This window comes from Danio rerio, chromosome 18, assembly GCF_049306965.1.
Source record: "Danio rerio strain Tuebingen ecotype United States chromosome 18, GRCz12tu, whole genome shotgun sequence".
Taxonomy (NCBI): Eukaryota; Metazoa; Chordata; class Actinopteri; order Cypriniformes; family Danionidae; genus Danio; species Danio rerio.
Window position 1 is genome coordinate 49,872,519 of NC_133193.1, and position 23,839 is coordinate 49,896,357.

The window sequence follows — 23,839 nt, forward strand, 5'->3', positions numbered from 1 at the left end:
TCACCTGTACCGCATGTCTTTGGACTGTGGGGGAAACCGGAGCACCCACGCGGAGAGAGGGAGAACATGCAAACTCCACACAGAAACGCCTACTGAGCCAAGGTTCGAACCAGCGACCTTCTTGCTGTGAGGCGACAGCACTACCTACTGCGCCACTGCCTCGCCTGCCCTTGTTTTGTTTCGACTAGAATAAAAGCAGCTTTTAATAATAAAAAAAAACATTGTAAGGTTAATATTATTAGCCCTCTTCAGAAATATTTTGTTTCAATTGTCTACAGAACAAACCATCGTTATAATGTATTGTTATACTTGCCTAATTACCCTAACTTGCCTAATTAACCTAGTTAAGCCTGAATACTAGCGTCTTAAAAAAATATCTAGTCAAATATTATGTGCCGTCATCATGGCAAAGATAAAATAAATCAGTAATTAGAAATAAGTTATTAAAACTATTATGTTTTATGGGCTAATAATTCAGGGGGGCTAATAACTCTGACTTCATCTGTATACAGTTTTGCTGCATTACTGATTACTGTAAACAGTCAGGAATTTTTGAGTTGGGAATTCCCTCTGTTGTAAATCAACAGAAATAAAACCTTATCTGTCTAAAGACACTGATGACTCATGATTTCATCAATCATCCAATGATTTCATCACACGACACTGCCACGAGTTCAATGGAAAGGCATATGCATAAAATCTGCTAATGTTTACTTCATGTCAAATGTTTACCACTAGGTGAACCCTCTGTTATCATTCTATTGTATGGACGTTATCAGTGACTTTCAGCTGATAGATTTGAGCCAGTAGGGGCCTTTAGCGCCTACTGGTAGGCTCAGAAGGCTATTATCATCCATCCACATGGTTAATCAACTATACTAATAGAGAATACTGCAGATCCAGATCTGTTTTTACATTACTGTGATGGTTGGGTTTAGGGTTGGGGTAGACGTTAATAAAATACGATAAATGGGAAATTTAATAAATAATATAAACAATTCTTGTTTACGGGCGAGGCAGTGGCGCTGTAGGTAGTGCTGTCGCCTCACAGCAAGAAGGTCGGTGGGTTGCTGGTTCGAACCTCGGCTCAGTTGGCGTTTCTGAGTTTGCATGTTCTGCCTGCCTTCGCGTGGGTTTCCTCCGGTTTCCCCCACAGTCCAAAGACATGCGGTACAGGTGAATTGGGTAGGCTAAATTGTCCGTAGTGTATGAGTGTGTGTGTAAATGTGTGTGCGGATGTTTCCTAGAGATGGGTTGCGGCTGGAAGAGCATCCGCTGCGTAAAAAACTTGCTGGATAAGTTGGCGGTTCATTCCGCTGTGGCGACCTTAGATTAATAAAGGGACTAAGCCGACAAGAAAATGAATGAATGATTCTTGTTAACTTCCGGCCGCAGCAGTATGTGATCTATAGCTGATTAACCATGTGGATGGATGATAACAGCCTTCTGAGTCTACCAGTAGGCGCAAAAGCCCCCTACTGGCCCATATCTATCAGATGATAAAGACAAGGATTTATATCAGTGTAAATGTACCTAATAAAATCACAAGACCATTCAGATATCACTCGCTTTATCTCTAATAATAATTCTGAAGCAAAACATATGAATCATAGGTGACTAAAATGCTAACAGGAAAGCGGATGGAAAGAGTTTGTGCATGAATTTGTTTAAACAAACACTTAGACAGCACATTAACATTCACACAAACAGATGAGACAAAATCAATAACACTAAAGCAGACCACAGAACGGCCACTGGAGGAGGAAAAAACAGACACACGGGTGTAAATAAGGGCGAGAGACTGCATGAATACAGAACAGAAGAGAGAAATGCTTACTTTGGAAAGTCGCTTGTGAGACTAGCATGCATCGAGGAGAAAAACAGAAATCAGAAAAAAACCAACACAAATCAGAACAGAACATCCACAAACAAAGAAGAACATGAGAGTCAAAGTTTAGATCAGAGACATTGTACATGACATCAGCAGAGGTATCAGACTCTAGAAAGAAAAGATAAAAACAAACAGCAGAGCGACTGACAGAATGAAAGGAGACGGGAAGAACAAGCGACTGCAAGAGCTGAAATGAGACGGACACACAGAGTTGATGAACTTCACAAGAAAACTTCATTTATTACTATTTATTATGTCAGGTAATGGCAGAGCTCAGACTATACGTTCATTCAGTCATCTGTTTATTGACAACTTTCATCCATTTGTTGATTTTACTCATGCATTCACTGATTGATTAATTTCATTTATTCAATTTTCATTCTTTCATTTATTAAATATGTTCATTCATTCATTCATTCATTCATTCATTCATTCATTCATTCATTCATTCATTCATTCATTCAGTTTGCCCATTGATTAATTAATTCATTCATTTTGTTCTTTCTTTCCATTTGTTTATTCATTCAATTTATTCAAGTAGTCCTAAATTCGATGTGTTCATTCATTCATTCGTTCGTTCGTTCGTTCGTTCGTTCATTCATTCATTCATTCATTCATTCATTCATTCATTCATTCATTCATTCATTCGTTCATTCATTCATTCATTCATTCATTCATTCATTCATTCGTTCATGTTAATTGAATTATTCATTCTTTTATTTGTTCTTTCCTTCATTCTGTTCATTTATTTATTTAATCTGTTCAATAATTAATAAACTAATTAATCCATGTTGTAATCCCTTCATTCTGTTGATTTATTCATTCAATTCAGCCATTCAATTCAGTCATTTCATTCATTCATTCATTCATTCATTCATTCATTCATTCATTCATTCATTCATTCATTCATTCAATTTGGTCATTCATTCATTCATTCAATTTGGTCATTCATTCAATTTGGTCATTCATTCATTCATTCATTCATTCATTCATTCATTCATTCATTCATTCAATTTGGTTGTTGATTCAATTTATTTATTTAGTTTGTTCATTCCTTCATTCATTCATTCATTTTAATAGAAGTATTCATTCATTCATTTGTTCATTCTGTTCATCAATTTGTTTGTTCATTAATTTGTTCGTTTATTTATTAATAAATTAATTACCGTAATTCATGTGTTAATTCCATTATTCCATTTATTGATTCATTAATTCGTTCACTGGTCGTTTTTTCGATTCGTTCATTTAATTTGTTAAATTTGTCTGTTAATTAATTGCTGAATTAATTGATGTATTCATTTATTTTGTTCTTTCTTTTAATTTGTTCATTCATTGAATTCATCAATTCATTCATTCAATTCACTCATTAAATTTGTTCATTCTTTCATTAAATTCACTCATTTCATGAATTCACTTATTTCTTAATTTATTTCATTCATTCATTCAATCCACTCATTACATTCATTTATTCATTAATTTGACTCATTCAACTCATAAATGTATTTAGTTGGTTCATGCGTGAGCCTTCTGAAAATAATTTTAAAAAGATAGAAATGTTTTATATCATGATCCTAATATTTTAGAAGAGTTTCTGTAATGTCAGCGCCTAGATTTGGTAATTTTTGCTGTTAATAAATGGCAATGTTTCCTAAAAAAATGAGCCTTCTGACTGGGTTCTAAAGCAATGAGATTGACACTCTGTTTGGTCTTCATTATACTTTCATATACTTTAATGTTGCAGATGCAGCATAAAGCAGAACAGATTCAGATGAGGGTGAGCGGCTTTGTTAATATGTCTGTAACTATTGCATTTGAATATTGCTGTTAAAAGATGAATAATCACATACAAAATAATAGTTTGTGTTTACTGTACATCATTTTTGTGTACTGTGTATGCGTAAAATGTGTTTTTAGTATGGTTTCCGATGCCGTAGAAATGCTGGATTTGGGTGCTAATTTGAGGGTCTTACCTTGGAGTTCTTGCCGCCGCTGCGTGTGGACTGGCCGGAGAAGGTGCGAGTGACCAGCTGCTCTGGTGTGGAGGGAGATTTGGAGGCGTCCGACTGCTCTGAGCCTTTCTCCACCATGGCGTCCGGCTCCGCGCTCTGCAGAATGGGAGATCGACAGCGCTTCCGCAGAACTGGAGAGCAGGCAGGAGAGCTGCGGTTGGAGTTACTGGCAGTGCTGAAAACACACAGAGAGAGATGCATGAAGACAAGAGGTGTTTATACTGTTATTAGATTTACATTTGCATTTCTTCATTGAGCACATGCTTTTATCCTAAGCGACTTGCAAGTTCAACTTTTAGTTTGTTGAATTTATAAAGCACTTTCAAAATAGCTAGGGCTGACCAAAGTGCTGGATATAATGTGTAAAACAAAACAATAAGAGGTGAAAAAAGTATAAATAGCAATGAATTCTTAATGAAGCAAGTGGGGGAAATGTGGTGGTGCAGTGGGTAGCACTTTCGCCTCACAGCAAGAAGGTCGCAGGTTCGAGCCTCGGCTGTGTCAGTTGGCATTTCTTTGTGGAGTTTGTATGTTCTCCCTGCGTTCACGTGGATTTCCTCCGGGTGCTCCGGGTTTCCCCCACAGTCCAAAGACATGCGATATATGTGAATTAGGTAGGCTAAATTGTCCGTAGTGTGTGTGTGTGTGAATGAGTGTGTATGGATGTTTCCCAGTGATGGGTCGCAGCTGCAAGGGTATCCGCTACGTAACACATATGCTGGAAAGTTGGCGGTTCATTCTGCTGTGATGACCCCAGATTAATATAGGAATTAAACCAAAAAGAAAATGAATGAATGAATGAATGAATGAAGCAAGTGCAGACGAGTTTAAAAACATTAACAGCAGATTAAGGGGCCGATCACACCAAACGCGCATTAAGTTTCAAAAAACATCACTGCCTTTTTTGTTGACAAGAAAAAAAGGAGCGCAATACGTTTTTTCATGTCGCTAGGCGACGACTGGATCAGCTGGGTATTGCTGTTGATTTTAATATAATTTTAATAATTATTAATATTGTTACATTCAAGGTTTGTGAAGACATACAGCTCCGGATAGCTCAAAACAGCAACCACAAGTCTCCATCTTCAAAAGTCTGTTGTTGTCCTAGCAACACAAACACTGCAGGCACCTCAACGGAAACCCCGCCTCTGCTTTACTTTGATTAGAGAATGAAAAAGACGCGGGTGATGTAACGCGCTTTTTCCGCTCAGAGTTTACTTTTTTCAACTGAGAGTGAGAGCTGCGAGGCGCAGCAGGCGGCTAAAATGAGAGGCGCGCAGGGCGATTAAGTAGCGTGTGAAACGCTCACGGCCTTTAGTTAACCATTCAAAAGAGGCGCCTTTCAACGCATAAACTGCATTCGGTGTGATTGGCCCCTTATACTTGTAAAAACCTAAAGAGAACAAGCGAGTTTTACAACCCAGGCTCATTATAAAAACGTACCCCTATATACATTTCTGGAGAGCACCAAATACGGCCCACGAGCTACGTTTTTTTTTATTTTTGTTTTTGCAAATCCACCAGAGGCTGCTGTGTATGCTTTTTGAGATATCAAATTTATCTTACGAGTACCATTCATGCCTGCTCTTCTCACGTAAAAAGAGCGCTGTTGACCGACCGATCATTGTTTGCCAGATTCGAACTACATCATCGCGGTCAACTCTGATCCACGTCTCAAGTTCGCCGTCGTATGTGGCGAGCCACTGGACAAACTGGTAAGAGCAGAAAAGCCATCCATACGAAGATAAGCGGTCAGCTGGTTAGCGTGAAAAGGAATGGCATCATACCGCCCGTAGCGTTAGTTTTAATGATCAAATGCAGCCATACATACCTCTGGCTACATAACTCGCGATCTCCAGAAATGTATATAGGGCTACGATTACAGAATGAGCCTATGTTGGAGATTTAGGAAAATATTTAAAAACAGGTAAATAGGTGGCCATTCTGAGTTGTACAGGCAAACCATTCCATAAACGAGGACCCACCACTGAAAATGCTTGCCCCCCCCCCCCCTAATTTCATTCTTTAATAAATTAAGATTAGGTTATAGGGAGCCAGGAGATCTGATTCATTCATTTTCCTTCGACTTAGTCCCTTATTTATCAGGGGTCGCAACAGCGGAATGAACCGCCAACTATTCCAGCGTATGTTTTATGCAGTAGATGTCCTACCAGCCACAACTCAGTACTGGGAACTATACTGTGGCCAATTTTGTTTACCCAACTCACCTATAATGCATGTGTCTGGACTGTGGAGGAAACCCACGCCAACACAGGCAGAACATGCAAACTCCACACAGAAATGCCAACTAGACCAGCCAGGACTCAAATCAGCGACCTTCTTTCAAGTTCCCGTATTTGAGTTCTCACCAAATGAACACATGTCCACACTCACTCATTCAGAAGCTTATATAAAAACACAGGTTTGGTCTGTGGATGCTCAAATCTCTCCTGTTTCCAGCGGGAACAACCTGGTCACATTATAGGCTCTTATGCAACATCTTACATCACAGTCAGCCAATCGCAATCCTGAAACTACATCATTCTACAGTTTCAGTGAGGCCTCGACAGAGTGAGTGTGTATGTGTGTTTGTGTACATGTTTGTGTGTGTGTGTGTGTGTCTGTGTCTGTGTCTGTGTGTGTGTGTGTATGAGTATGTGTGGGTACTGATCACAGTGATTAGCACTGATAGCTTCCCGCTGTGGTCTGTCAGGTGCAGTCCTTAACATTCATGCTAATCATAGCGCCAGCTTAGCAATCCACAATCCACAGCAAATCACTGCTTTCAATAGTTTCTCATGCCAGGATCCACACAGAGAGAGATAATCAATCTTTAGAAAACTCATAAAACATGTTTAACATGTTGCTAGCTCAAAATACTGTCTTGCTAGCATATTTCTAACCAGGCACGTGTACACATAGGGCTCAACCTGTGCAGTGCACATGCCCTTTTTAGTCTTGGATAGAAAGTGCCCTTCTAAAATGATCAAAAGTGCCCCCGCGATATGATTTGAAACATAAAACATTGATAATAGAAACTAACAATTTGCTAGCATGCTTTAAACATGTTTAAACACATGGCTAAAGCCTTTAGCAAGGTTTTAGCATGGTGTATCATGCAGTTAACATGATTATAGCATGTTTAGCACATGGCTAATATGTTTTGTCATGTTTCTAGAATGTTTAGTATGTTGTTAGCATGGCTTAACACTATGATGCTAACAGGTTTTAGCTATCAAGAACGCTCGTTTTACAGTGTTTAACATGGTTTAACATCTGCCTAACATTGTTTAACATTTTGCTTATGTTTCTAACATGTTTTCTAGTATTTCACTAACTTTGCTGTCATGTTTATACCATATTTTACCACATTGCCTAAAGTGAATTAGTATGTTGTTGTTGTCAGCAGGTTTTAACATATTTAGCATGTTCTAGCACATTGACAACACAACATATTTTAACATATTGGCTAAAGTGAATTAGCATGTTGTTGGCACATTTTAAAATATTTAGCATGCTCTAGCACATTGACCACACACACATACTATAACATAAATTAACAGCTAAAGTGAATTAGCATGTTGTTGTTAGCATGTTTTAACATATTTAGCATGTTCTGGCACATTGACAACATAAATATTATAACATATCCCTGCTGAAAAATCCAGCTTAAACTAGCCCAAGCTGGTTGATTGGTTTTAGCTGGTCGACCAGCCTGGTTTTAGAGGGGTTTTGGCCATTTCCAGGCTGGTTTCCAGCCATTACCAGCCTGGTCTTAGCTTGTCAGGAAAATGACCAGCTAAAACCAACTTGACCAGCCTTGTTTAAGCTGGACATAGCTGGTTTTGGCTGGGCTCCCAGACTGGCTAGGCTGGTCAAGTTGGTTTTAGCTGGTTATCCCCCAGCCTGACCAGCTAAGACCAGGTTGGAAATGGTTAAAAACCAGCCTGGAAATGACCAAAACCCCTCTAAAACCAGGCTGGTCAACCAGCTAAAAAATCCAGCTTAAACCAGCCTAGGATTTTTTAGCTGGTTGACCAGCCTGGAAAATGACAAGCCAAATTTAGCTAAAACCAGCTTGACCAGCCTGGTTTACGCTGGATATAGCTGGTTTTGGCTGGACTTCCAGCTTGGCTTATCTGGTCAAACTGGTTTTAGCTGGTCATCTCCCAGCCTGACCAGCTAAGACCAGGCTGGAAATGGCTGGAAACCACCCTGGAAGTGGCCAAAACCCCTCTAAAACCAGCCTGGTCGACCAGCTGAAACCAGCCAACCAGCCTAGGCTGGTTTAAGCTGGATTTTTCAGCAGGGTTAGCACATTAAAAACATACTATAACATATCAGCTAAAGGGAATTAGCATGTTGTCAGCATGTTTGAACATATTTAGCATGTTGTAGCACATTGGCAACACAAATAACATATTTTAACATATTAGCTGAAGTGAATTAGCAGGTTGTTAGCATATTTTAACATATTTAGCATGTTCGAGCACATTGGCAACACACATACTATTAGGTAAAGTGAATTAGCATGTTGTGTTAGCATTTTTAACATATTTAGCACATTTTAGCACATTGGCAACACATACTATAACATATCAGCTGAAGTGAATTAGCATTTTGTTGTTCCTAAAATGTTTCACAAGTTGACAACAATAATGTAACATGTAACACTAGCAAGTTCCAACTTCAAAAGTTCAATGTAGTGATTCAGACTGGTACCAGACTGATTTTCTGGACCATTTATTAAAGGAATAGTGTAAAAATATATTAATATAATTATCCATGACGAGCTTTGGTTTTAATTCTGACCTAATGACTTGACAATTACACTGAACACCTAACACTTTCATCAGTATTTCACGGTGGCCCAGTTATTCCCTCATTAAAATCTAAACGTGTGAAGGAGGATGCATTTCTGTTTGTGTGAGACGCAGTCAAGCGGACAGACCAGGCCATCCTAAATAATGGGTTTGACGAGTACACGCACACACACGCACACACTGCCAGCTCTTTTCCTTGGCTTTATCCTGCCACTAGTGAATATGTTGCCATGGGAACAGTGAGCGCAGAACTGGCCAAGTTTGGAAGAGCTCGGACTCTACATGGAAAGAGAGGGAAGAGACGGAGAGATGGAGGAATGTTAGATAACAGACGTGCCCTGACGAGAGTGTGTTTGATTCACTGCTCAGCGTGTGATCTGCGTGTTTGCGTGATCATGACATGATGGTCCTGCAATGTTCACGTTGCTACGGTAACAGGGGTGTTTTGCAATATTCAGAGCACAGTGCAAAATATAACTGCTGAAATCCTCAGCTCTCCTCACATGGCTCAACAGCAGTCAATGTCCGCTCATTCATTCATTTATTTATTTATTCATTCATTCGTTCATTATTTCATTAATTTGTTCATTCCGCCATTTATTTATTTGTTTGTTCATTCATTGATTAGTTCATTCAGTCATTCATTCATTCAGTTATTCATTTATTCAATCATTCAGACATTTATTTGTTCTTTCATTCATTCATCTGTTCATTTATTAATTCATTCAGATGTTCATTCGTTTGTTCATTCATTCATTCATTCATTTATTGTTTTATTCTGTTATTCGTTCATTCAGCCATTTGTTCTTTTGTTCATTCATTCATATGTTCATTAATTCATTTATTCAGATGTTCATTCATTTAATCATTCATTCATTCAGATGTTCGTTCGTTCGTTCATTTATTCATTTTGTTATTCATTAATTCGGCCATTCATTCGTTTGTTCATTAATTCTTTCGTTCATTCATTTATTCTGTTATTCGTTCATTTGTCCATTAATTCATTCATTCATTCATTCATTCATTCATTCAATCTGTTATTTGTTCATTCAGCCATTCATTTGTTCGTTCATTCATTCATTCATTCATTCGTTCATTATTTCATTTATTCATTCATTCAGATGTACATTCGTTCATTCATTCTGTTTTTCATTCCTTCATACGTTTTTTTATTAAATAATTCTGTTATTCGTTTATTCATTCGTTTGTTCATTCATCCAGATGTTCGTTCGTTCATTCATTCGTTCATTCATTCATTCAGATATTTGTTCATTCAGTCCTTCATTCATTCAATTGTTCAGGCGTTTATTTATTCGCTCATAATTCCATCCATCCATTTAATCTCTTTCAAATTTCTGCTACTGTAATAATAATGTCCAATATCTATCTATCTATCTATCTATCTATCTATCTATCTATCTATCTATCTATCTATCTATCTATCTATCTATCTATCTATCTATCTATCTATCTATCTATCTATCTATCTATCTATCTATCTATCTATCTATCTATCTATCTATCTATCTCTGTCTGTCTGTCTGTCTGTCTGTCTGTCTGTCCATCTGTCCATCCATCCATCTCATATAGCCAATCAATACTATAAATATTAGTTGGATTGTTTAAATTAATCTTTTTTTTTTCTTTAAGATTTACAACTGTCATTTGTCATGTTCTCCGTGTGTTGGCGTGGGTCTCCTCTGGGTGCTCCGATTTCCCTCATGGTCCAAATATATGCGGTACAGGTGAATTTAGTAAGCTAAATTGGCTGTAGTGTATGTGTGTGAATGAGAGTGTATGGGTGTTTCCCAGTATTGGGTTGCAGCTGGAAGGGCATCCGCTGCATAAAACATATGCTGGATAAGTTGGCAGTTCATTCCGCTGTGGCGACCCCTGATTAATAAAGGGACTAAGGCGAATAAAAATGAATGAATGCATTTTTCTTGTAATCCAGTTAACATTTGTGATTTGGCAACTCAGAAAAAAATGTATTCATCCGTCCAACTTTATCCCATTATGGTATTTCTGTGTGTCATTTAAAATCCAACCAGAAGCAAATACAAATAAACTGGAATCACACACTAACACAGAAAGCCTCTCTAGGCCAATGCGACGCCCTTGAAAACGAATGATCTCACTGTGGCTTTATTGTGGTAGGACTCCGCAACATCTATAGCCTTTCTCTGAACTGTCACGGGTCCAGAGAAGAATGAGCGTGTCCAGTTTGCCATGGGAAGGACTCTGGGCCTTTCCGGAAGGCTCTGTTTTCTCTGCAGTACTGGCTGAGCGTGAATAATGACCGACTGCCAGGACCACACAAACACACACGCACACACACACACACACACACACACACACACACACACACACACACACACACACACACACACACACACACAGAATTAACTAAAGTATGCCAAGAGGGAATAAACCAGTCAGCCAGTCAGGCTCGGCCTTAGTATATCTTTATATACATATATAAACTGACCCCTCTTTCAAGAAATGCACCTTGAAGCAGGTCAGAATGAGTGTGTTTGTGAGTAATCTCTTCAGTTTACCCAACATCCATCCATCCATCCATCCATCCAGTCTGTCTCATTCTGATTATATACCCCTATATACATTTCTGGAGAGCGCCAAGTACAGGGTGGGCCATTTATATGGATCCACCTTAATAAAACGGGAATGGTTGGTGATATTAACTTCCTGTTTGTGGCACATTAGTATATGTGAGGGGGCTTGTAAATAACTCATGAAAGAATAAAGTTACATTTACACCTGAGCAGACCATTGTTTTCCTTGTGAAATTCCCAATGAGTGTATAATATTAAGGTGTATCCATATAAATAGCCCACCCTGTACATCCAAAGAGCTGCGTTTTTTTTGCAGTCTTTGTTTTTGCGAATCCACCTGAGGCCGCTGTGTCTTGCGAGTGCCATCGTGCCTGCTGTTGTCACGTAAATCCAGAGGCCGCTGTCGACTGACTGACTGACTGACTGCAATACAGAAAAAGAAAAGCCCTCGCGACAGCCTGATTTTTGAAGATTTTATCACAATCTCCCCCTGTTATTTACTTGTTTTGAAACACCCACAAACACTCATTCATACACTCACACATACACTACAAACAATTTTCGTTTAGCCAATTGACCTATAGCGCATGTGTTTGGACTGTGGGGGAAACCGGAGTACCCGGAAGAAACACACGCCAACAATGGGGAGAACATGCAATGACAAGTGTAATCTTAAAAAAAGAATTAATAATATATATATATATATATATATATATATATATATATATATATATATATATATATATATATATATATATATATATATATATATTTATATACACACACACACACACACAAATATGTATACACACACACACACACCTATATATATATATATATATATATATATATATATATATATATATATATATATATATATATATATATATATATATATATATATATATATATATTATGGCAAGTGTTCCAATGCAGCGTCACCACAAGTCCAAACTGCCAACACCTGTCACCTGATCAACACAGATCAACACCTGCAGCTCATTAGGAAGAGAGCATATAAACAGAGAAAGAGGAAACACAAACTGAGCTTGATCTCTCCAAGGAAGACATGCTAATGCTTCTTTCTCTCTGCTCCCAGCAGATAGCAGTGGCTACCAGCACCTCAGGCTTCTACCAAAGACCCAGCACTTCACCAGCCCAGAGGAGTTTTTTTCCATGATCCAGCCAAAGGACTCCTACCTGCGCGGCTTTCCTCACCTCCTTCCCTGGTACTGTAAATACATCACCCTCTGGGTTGTTGAACCATATTTGTCTGTCTGCTCATGTTTTATCCCTTGTCTCGCATATGTATAATATGTGTATATGTATGATTACACATATATTTATACAACAGTTCTGTGTGGTTCTTGAACCTAATTGGCTGATAGCCGTGCGATATTCTGCCAGTAACAGCACTCGTCTAGCCCCTTAACCCTTGTGTAGTACTCCGCCCACATACAGCAACAAGCAGAGGACACTCTACAGTTTGACAAATATTGCAGCTGTTGGGCAACAATGTACTTTTGAGGCTTTTTTTTGTAGTCGAGGATGTAGTTGTTTAGATTGCAACTATGCAGTTTATTTATAAAGACAGTGCCTATTTGAAAATATTTATAATTTCTGAGAGACAGTGCGTCTGTGGCCATTAGCCTGTCACACTGGACGGTTGACTATGTTCATCCACAAACTGGCGACAGAGACCGTATAATAAGCCCTTAAAACAGCAAAATTCCAAACTATAGCTGATCAAATCATTATCAAACAGGTAAATGACACTCTGGGCTCTATTTTGACGATACATGCGCAGAGCGCAAAATGCAGGGCGCAAACGCTTTCAGGGCGTGTCAGAATGCATTTTTGCTAATTTAAGAATGGGAAAATCTGCTTTGCGCTGTGGCGCATGGTCTAAAAGGGTTGAGTTTATTTTCTTAATGAGTTATAGGTGTGTTTTGAGAATAAACCAATCAGAGTCTCATCTCCCATTCCCTTTAAGAGCCAGCTGCGTCGCACCATAAGCGCATTTTGATGTAAAGTAAGTTCACTTTCGCCTCTGCTCTCGTGGATAGGGTAACCTTACCGCACAAACATCAATAAGCCTATAAATAATTAATTTCGTTTGTTAAGCGCAAACATTTGTTTCAAAGCTATTTCTAAATTCAGTTCTAATTTCCAGCAAACAAATAAATGATCAATAATAACAAAGTGCGCTCGAAATACTGAGTTATTTCAAAATACACCTGCCATGCTCCATATGGTCTAAAACCTGACAGGTGGACAAATCTAAGCTTGTTTTTAATAGAACAAATATAAATATGGATATAATAAATAATACTGCTAATAATAATAACATCATACAAAAGCAAATTGAATGAACTGAAAAAGCCTCCCGAGATGAAGAAAGTAAGGCAGTGGTTTATGAGTTCATGTAGGCTAGAAAATAATATGTTTTGTAATATTTTAATCATTTATATTTATATCATATCTATCCTTATATATATATATATATATATATATATATATATATATATATATATATATATATATATATATATATATATATATATATATATATCTATCCTTATATATATATATATATATATATATATATATATATATATATATATATATATATATATATATATATATATATATATATATATATCTATCCTTATATATATATATATATATATATATATATATATATATATATATATATATATATCCTTATATATATCTATATATCCTTATATATATATATCCTTATATATATATATATATATATATATATCCTTATATATATATATATATATATATATATATATATCCTTATATATATATATATCTTTAATATATTATATCTTTTTCAAATGTAAAGATATTTGTGTATTGCTCTACATCTTGTGTGTAGTGTGTAAGCCAGGCGCACTTTGCGCCAGACAAAAGACCGACTTTGTTCTGGTCTAAAGAACAGACTATTTAGAGTTTCTCTAAATAGCAACGCGCCAAAACACGCCTGCTTTTTTAGACCAGAACGCCTTTGAGGGCACATTTGAGTAGAAATGCATTTGCTATTTAAACAGTGTGGCGCAACACCTCAAAATGACCCTTGCGCCGAGCTGAAAGTAGCAAAAAACTATTGTGCCGCGCCTTGCGCCACATTGCGCGGGGTGTATGATAGGGCCCTCTGAGTCGATTTCTTTTGTATGTTGTAGAGCTGTATTTATACAATAGTAATAATGTGATCACACGCAACAAAGAAACACTGGACAATCTTTGTAGACTGATGGCATTTCATGACATTCAGCCACTTAATCTTAAAATGTGAGCAAAATCACCTGTTTTTCCAACATTTCAGACATTATGCTAGAGAATCAATCAAATGCTAGCTCTAAAGGGACGTTGGTAAATTGGTAACGTTTTTTGTTGTTCTATATAATATATAGACTAGGGGTGCAACAATTCAATCTGCTCATGGTTTGGCTTGTAGCATGGTTTTAGAATCACGCTTTGTTTAGAGAAAAAATGGCTGAAGAAAAATTCAAAGAACAATATACATATTTAATCGGTAACAAACACCTGACAATCGAAACGGCGTCACACATATGACCGTAGATTTGCACGTTTTCTCATTAATTAAATACAAGTAGGGCATTTTGAATTTAACTAATAATATGCTTAAATAAAGATTTTATTTCTGTCTCAACTAATTATAGAGATAATGACGTCAACAGATCTTAATAGTTGAGTACTTTAGAGTATTGATTACTTCTGTTTATATTGTGCTTGCATTACCAAAACTGGATGGATGGACGGATAGATAGATGGGTGGATGGATGGATGGATGGATGGATGGATAGATGGATAGATAGATAGATAGATAGATAGATAGATAGATAGATAGATAGATAGATAGATAGATAGATAGATAGATAGATAGATAGATAGATAGATAGACTGAATGCACAGAGCTATATGTAAACAGACACAAGTGGTGTGACTGAAATGTGTGTTGATGTTGATGCTCTCTACACACACACACACACACACACACACACACACACACACACACACAGTGTGGGTGTGACAGAGCATGTGCCGCACCCGATTCCTGCTGTCGAATCAAAACACACACACAGTCACACACTCCTCCTCATGGCAGAAACACACACAGTCAAAGACAGAGAGAGAGAGAGATAAAGACAGGCGGACGAGTGTCGGACGGAAAGAAGCCAATCTGCATTAAGAGGCTTAAACGAGAGCGCGTCAGTACCAAGCTGTTAAATAATGAGGTGGAGATTACCGTCACTTCAACGCTCAAACACAACCAATGCACCACATCTCCAACATAAACACCCACAGCACTGACCTGGCTGCCATCTATCACAGCTCCAGGAGCCCAGGACAGACGGACGGATGGAGAGACAGAGGACATTCCCAAACGAATGAAGACGAGAAGCGATGAACTCTAGCGCTCTGCCTCTCTCCTCATGCTTACAGCAGATCTATCTGTCTCTCCGTTTGTCTGAGAGATCAGCATTTCAGAGACTCTCTGCGCTCGGAGGAGGTGTTGGAGAACAGAGAGAGAGAGAGAGAGAGAGAGAGAGAGTAGGGTAGGGTAGGTGAGGATATGAAGAAGAAAAAGCCCTGTTTTCATGAGAGAGCGAGAGCGAGAGATGCATTCTGGTGGCGCTGTGAACCGTTTGCTTGTTAATTATTCAGTCTTGATGAAAGAAACAGATCTGACATCATTCACTTTCAGTTCAATTTACAGACCACACACACACACACACAAACACACACACACACGCACACACACACGCAAATGCAGACACATCTATAAGCAGGTGCAAAAACACAAGGCTGAAGAGAAAGTCGACTTTAAGGATGCAGTTATAATTAGGAAGCGTCCATTTTCTTAATTTTATTTAAATTATTGTAAATTACATTTTTGTAAACTTCCATTATTTACACTTTAATATAATTTATTTCATGTTTTCATTAATTTTCGAAAATAAAAAGTCTTCTGTACTCTTCAAAGTTGGAGTCAAAGTTGTAACTATAATTTTATCACTCAGTTAATTCCTGTGTGGACACCTATTTGTAATATAAGAGGTGAAAGTATTTTCAAAAAGGCGGCAACCTTAAAGTTCCAAAAAATACCAATTATTAAATATTATAAAATGCAAAATTATTAAATTAAAAAGGCTAACATGAAGGGCCCTATCATTCACCTGGCGCAATAAGGCGCAAGACGTGTTAGCCCCAAGTGCTGATATTTTCAGACCAGCGTAAACTTAATTTTACTGTTTTCCGCCACGTTGCTTAAATAGCAAATGCATTTGCGCCACTTTGTGGACTCATGGGTGTTCCAGTCTAGAAATCAGTATTATTTATTATATGAATATTTATATTTGTTTTAATAAAAACAAGCTTGGATTTGTCCACCTGTCTGATTTTAGACCATATGGGGCAATTGGACGTGTGTTTGAATATAACTTAGTTTTTTAACCACACTTCGTTATTATTGTTTATTCATTTGTTTGCTGGAAATTATAACTGAACTTTGTTTTAAACAAATCTTAACAAACAAAATTAAATATGTAGGCTAATGGGTGTCTTCAGTGGAGTGTACAACACTGCTTCCTTATCCATGAAAGTGAAGGAGTAAAGTAAAGAGTAAAAGTAAAGAGGCTGAATGGAGGAGGCTCGTTCTTTATCCTCTTGCTGCAGAAAGTCTGTTTAACTGTTTTCTCGCTAGTGAAGCATTCAGGTTTTCCACTTACAAAGTCCACTATGTAAACAGCAAATGCGCCATGGCGCGACACAACTGACTCTTAAAGGGAATGGGAGATAAGACTCTGATTGGTTTATTCTCAAAACACACCCAGAACTCATTAAGAGACTAAGCACTGCCCTGTTAGACAATCAGCAGGGGCGCAGAGCGGATTCCTATGTTGTAACAATGTAGCGAGCACATAAGTGCCGATTTTGCCTTTAAAAAAAATGCAATGTTGTACAGACATCGCTACAACGTAAATGTGTTTTTTGAGTCTGGCTTTATTGCAGAAACAACAACAACAACAGATTACTAGCCAATCAGAATGAAGTGTGTTTTAAAATCGGGAATAAATCCCATATGAATATTGGTGCTTGATTATATTATGGTATGATCACATGCACTGAAAAAAAATATTCAAAGATGACTCCTTAAATTTACTTATTTAAGTTAAGTGGTTGTAAACAATTTCTTTATGCTGAATTTAAACAAATAAATTAAGTTGAACATTGCTTAATTCAATTTGTTTGTTTAAATTCAACACAAATAAATTGTTTGCAACAATTTTGCCGACAATTTTTTTTTCTGTGTGAGTGAACACCATAAACTCAATTTCTAGTTGTTTTTTGGCATGACATTCAATACAGTATTGCCAAAGCACTTCCAATATGAAATATATTAACATAATTAAATGATAAAAATAACAATAATACAATAACTAAGAAATAAATTACAAAAAAACACATAATATATTTGATTAATATAATAATAATAATAATAATAATTATAAAATAAAAATAATAATAAATTAGATTATTTAAATAAGATATATGAATTTACATTAACCATTTCTTATGGTGTGTAGGGTGTATACATATTTTGCAGCTAGTCTAGACGTCATTCATCCTCTCCGAGTACATGGTAAAGTTTTTCGATGTCATTTAAATAATAAAAAATAAACTTAATTAATCAATGTTTTAAATTAGAGGAAAATATTTCTCTAGTTGTGGTGAAAAAAATATTTCTATCTCTCTCTCTCTCCCTAAAGCCACAAAGCTGAGTCAGATTGATCTCAACACATCATCAATACAGTGCTTAATTAATTGAATTATTCCTTCAAATCACTGCCTCCCCTTCACAGCATTTGACCCGTTTATTTTTTGCTCCCAATGTGTTCATTAAGCAACACTGCAGCGTTCCAGTAAAACACACTAGTGTTGGGGTGTTGAGCTGCCTTTGCTCTGTTTACAGCGTTTGCATGGCAGCCTGGCCTTGGCAGAGCACGACTGAAGCGGAAGAGCCCGACGGCCACTGCTTTCACATCCATGGAGACCGTCATACTGCAGCGAGCGCTCGCATACAGCCTGAACCCCTGACTCCAATAACAACAACCTCGCACACACACACTCACTCGCTCAGACTGACATGACTCTAGTCTCCCACAGAGGGCGCTATGCTGAAACAACACACACTGAATCTATATATTTATTGGATTTATTCATTTTAAGTGGTAAGTGGTTGCAAACAATTTATATGGGATGAATTTAAACAAACTAATGACAATTATTAATGTCCAATTTAATTAGTTTGTTTAAATTCAGCCCAAATAAATTGTTTGCAACCATTTACCTTAAAAAAACTGAATAGATCCAATGAATATTTTCTTTTTAAAGCACGCACACTACAGACATGAGGAGATTTAGATTCACAAATCACAAATCGAGCGGGAAGCTCCATGAAGATGGTTGCGTGTTGGGTTCGGTGCACGTGGGGACTGAACCAAAAAGCTAGCAGGACTGTACCAAAACGCTGAGGAGCGGGGGAGGGGGGATAGGGGTGGGGATGTATGCTCCCCATGTCCGCGTGGGATGATGTTTCGAGGTCTTGTGTGTCGGCTATTGATGAGGAAGGCTTTGGCATGAGATGCACTGAATCCATCAGGAAAGTGGAAACACTGAATCTGAAAGCAGGAGTGATCAAACTCAATACCGGTGACGCAGCTCACTTCAGTCAAACAGCCAAAAGAACGAAACCAAATAAGTCTTTGTGACAACTTGGAGCCATTTTGGCTCATTTGAGCTCGCCAGCTGGGTTCAGTTACAGCAAGAAGAGGAAACTAGCAGAAAATTGCCTGCTTTTCAATATACTAGATTGCTGTGGAGCGGTGCTTCTCAACCACGTTCCTGGAGGACCACCAGCTCTGCACATTTTCCATGTATCCTTAACCAAACACACCTGATTCAGATCATCAGCTCATTAGCAGAGACCGAAAGACCTGTAATGTGTGTGACAGATAAAGCAGACACCCGAAACATGCAGTGCTGGTGGTCCTCCAGGAAGGTGGTTGAGAAACACCGCTGTAGACAACAAACATAGGATTCGATTTGAATTATGTGTTTTAGCCACTGAAGTAAATCATATAGACTCAAAAAAAAAAAAGATGTTTGCCGTTTGTTTAGGCCACTTATTAATAACGAGTTGGGTTTTAGTGGACGACTTCATTGTTGTATGTTCAATCCACTTAAATTGCTTCATTCATTAAATTCACGTTTATTAATTAAGAAGGTTTCCCCCTAAATGCGTAAAGTGCTTTGAGTGCTCAGAAAAGCGTTATATAAATGTAATGGAGTGATATTAATATTAATGTGAGTTATAAAACGTTATTATGAGCGATGCTGAAATGTGTGAATGCTTCTCGCAGGTTTATCAGTCCTGCTGCCGGCCACAGTGGCTTTCTGATGATATTAAGCAAATCTGCAGGACAGTTTTATAAAAAGCTCAATATTCAGAGCAGGTATAGTCTTTTTGCATAACAGCAGGTTATAAATAACAACCTGAATCGACGGAAACCATGACTCATGCCATGAAATGAAGAAAAAGTAAAAAGCTAATGTTGTTTTTAGCCATTTAATAATATGATTTTATTGTTTGCCACATGGAAAAAAATAATCAAAAATAACAATCTGTTTTGGAGACAAAAGGAGGCAAGGCAGGTTTAAACTTCTAAGCTCTATTATTAATAAACAAGGCTGAAGATAGACGGCAAACAACAGAATAACGAGCAAAGAAGAAAACAAGTTAGGGAAAAAATTAAAAGAAAAGAAATTGCTGACAGAGTCTAGTTCTGGCAGCTCACTTTTCTCCAGTTATGGATATTAAAGGCTGATTTCTGATCGATCCCATTCAGGCAGAGCGGTAAACAAGTGTGACCTCATTAGTGCTCTAGAAGTGAGTGTGGTTGTATTTGTTTGTGTCTGTGATTGAACACGTCCCGTGATGAAAGATTATGAAGCGTTAGAGCAGTTCCTGACACAATGCCCAAAAAACGAAACAAAACAAGCACGCAATGGACCAAAGTTCACAACAGAAGGAAGGGGGAGGAAACAAAAATAAATACAAACAGCATCAAGGTATTCAAAGCCATTTAAAGAGACTTTTTTTTCCAGCAAATCTTGGCACGTATGTTGTTGTGGTGCAGATTATTGTTTTTCATTCCTCTTGAAAGGCCTGGCATTATTAAGTTTATTGTTTTAAAATTGTTCAATGGATCTATCTATCTATCTATCTATCTATCTATCTATCTATCTATCTATCTATCTATCTATCTATCTATCTATCTATCTATCTATCTATCTATCTGTCTGTCTGTCTGTCTGTCTGTCTGTCTGTCTGTCTGTCTGTCTGTCTGTCTGTCTGTCTGTCTGTCTGTCTGTCTGTCTGTCTGTCTGTCTGTCTGTCTGTCTGTCTGTCTGTCTGTCTGTCTGTCTGTCTGTCTGTCTGTCTGTCTATCTGTCCGTCCGTCAAAGCCAATCACTACTATAAATACTATTTGGCTTGTTTCAAATAAATAATTTTTTTTTAAAGATTCACAGTTGTCCTTTTTTTTGCAATCCAGTTAACATTTGTGATCGGGCCCTATTCTACCACTAAATAAACAGTAAATTAAAATAATAAAGTGCATAAATAATACTTAAAATTAGGCAAATAATTATATAAAAAAACAATTGTGTGATGTAGACATTTTCTAGCACCAATAAACATTCCAATTAAACAATTGAAAAACATGTATAATAAATAAATAAAATAAATAAATAAATAAATATACATAATGCATAAATATATTCAGAACTAAATATTATTCTAGAAATATATTAATCAAAATGTATACAAAATATTGTTTTATTTTTAATATAAACTAATGACATGTATTTTTTGTCATTTATTAAAGCTAAATATAAATTAAAATGATAAATGTTTAGTGTGACAAAAAACCAAAACAAAATGAAACAAAACAGCAGAACAAAGAAGGGCAATACAGAAATGAAACAACAGATTGAAAGAATGAAACGAAACAAATCAAAAACAAAACGAAACAACAAAACAGAAACAAAACACAAATGAAAAGAAACAAAACAACAAAATGAAACACAACAAAACAAAACAGAAACGAAACAACAAAACATAACAGGAACGTAAGGAAATGAAACCACAACAAAAAAGGAAAGAAAACAACAGAAACGAAACAACAAAACAAAACAGGAACAAAACAATGAAACGAAACACAACAGAAACGAAACAACAAAACAAAACAGGAACTAAACAATGAAACGAAACACAACAGAAAAGAAACAACAAAACAAAACAGTAACAAAACAATGAAACGAAACACAACAGAAAAGAAACAACAAAACAAAACAGGAACAAAACAATGAAACGAAACACAACAGAAAAGAAACAACAAAACAAAACAGGAACAAAATAATGAAACGAAACACAACAGAAAAGAAACAACAAAACAAAACAGGAACAAAATAGTGAAACAAAACACAACAGAAAAGAAACAACAAAACAAAACAGGAACAAAACAATGAAACGAAACACAACAGAAAAGAAACAACAAAACTAAACAGGAACAAAACAATTAAACGAAACACAACAGAAATGAAACAAAACAAAACAGGAACAAAATAGTGAAACAAAACACAACAGAAACGAAACAACAAAACAAAACAGGAACGAACCAATTAAACGAAACAACAAAACAAAATTAAACAACAAAACTAAACAAAATAAAACTAAACGAATTGAAATAAAACAAAACAGATACGAAACTAAACAAAATGATACAAACGAAACAACAAAACAGTTCAAATATGAAACAAAACAAAACAAAAACAGAAATGAAAAAAACAAAACTAAAGAAAACAAATAAACAAAAACATTATCCAGTTGCAGGTAACATGTTTTTAAATACAGACTAACTAACTAGCTGTAATATGTAAAATGCTAGCTTATTAGTTTGTTATTGAACCACTGCTGAACTCTACTAATAACAGCTTTATATGCATAAGAGCGCCTTTTCAATTCACTTCAGCACTGATACAGTTTCACTGAGCACAGAAGTACGCTAATGTTTGTGCATTTACATAAAGATCCTTATAAACCTGTGTCAGTTAGTGATGCAATAATGATAGAAGAGATCTAAACTCTGATGAGCTGTCCTATTTAACCGCACCACAGAGCTTCGAATCAGACAGGAGAAATGAGCAGGAGAGCTGGAGCTTCCCGAGGGAAATCAGAGAGATAAAACAGTCCTCCAGCGCAGGTGACAGAGAGGGAAGAGAATGACAGAGCTGCAGTCAGAGAAACACATCTTCAGAGAGATGGAGATACAGATTCATTCTCCAACACACAGGAGATGCCACTGAAGTGCCTTGAAAATAATTTTGTTTGGATATGTGATGTAATGTCAACCGGAACATGAAAATAGGGTGGGGCATATCATGTAGCCCCTCCGCCTTAAGAAAACCCAATAGTGTCGAGTGAGAGTCGTTAAGTTAAATCTGTTACTCATGTCCACACTTGTTTTAAGTAGACCAGTTATGTATTTGTTGCACTGCAGTTAAATACAAGTTTCAAAGTTCACATTCATGTTTATTACTGTTATTCAGCCTGCCATTTTTATACCCTATCTTTTAAAGTTATCTTATGTATATTGTAACCTGAGGAACATTTCTACTGTACTTTAAACAGTAGATATCTGTTAACCACAGCTGCCAGTTTTTACTGTGAATTTTAATGTATTTTTAACAGTAGATTTCTGTCAATCACCACTTACAGATTACAGTTACTGTAAATTTTACGGTTATTGCAATTGTAAACATTTCTACTGTATTTTAAACAGTACATATCTGGCAACCACCGCTTACAGTTATTTTCCTGTAAATTTTACAGTTATTGCAACCCCAATCCTGATAACATTTCTACTTTTTTTACGGTATATTTCTGACAACTATAGCTTAAAGTTTTTTTTACAGTGAATTTTACAGTTCTCTTAAGTTTACCGGAAACTGAAAAACACTCCTACTGCATATATTTAATAGTACTGTAGATTTCTGTCAACGACCGCTTACAGATTCTTTTTTACTGTAAATTGTACGGTTATTGGAACTGTAAACTTGATAACATTTCTACTGTTTTTTACTGTAAATTTCTGGCAATCACAGCTGCCAGTTTCTTTACAGTGAATTTTACAGTTCTCCTACTGTAAGTATACTGTAAACTGAAAAACACGTCTACCTTATTTTTAACAGTAGATTTCTGTCAACCCCTGCTTACAGATTTGTTTTACTGTCAGTTTTACGGTTATTGCTTCCATAACTTGATAACATTTTTACTGTATTTTTACAGTAGATTTCTGGCAACCACAGCTGCCAGTTTTTACTGTGAATTTTACAGTTTTCTTAGGTATACTGTAAACTGAGAAA

The 23,839-nt window shown here is 36.7% G+C and overlaps 1 protein-coding gene across 39 annotated transcripts in view; it reads right to left on the reverse strand.

The window, feature by feature from the left end:
- gramd1bb (GRAM domain containing 1Bb) overlaps positions 1-23,839 on the reverse strand; it is a 242,619-nt gene that overhangs the window by 35,985 nt on the left and 182,795 nt on the right. For 23 of the 39 annotated variants that reach the window (XM_073929687.1, XM_073929691.1, XM_073929690.1 and 20 more), the window contains one exon: positions 3,862-4,075. In XM_073929687.1, the coding sequence (XP_073785788.1) occupies positions 3,862-4,075 (214 nt within the window). Of the gene's footprint in view, positions 1-1,837; positions 1,859-3,861; positions 4,076-15,662; positions 15,854-23,839 lie in introns of those variants that run through there. The other 16 variants (XM_021467916.3, XM_017352141.4, XM_017352138.4 and 13 more) reach the window with 3 other exon arrangements.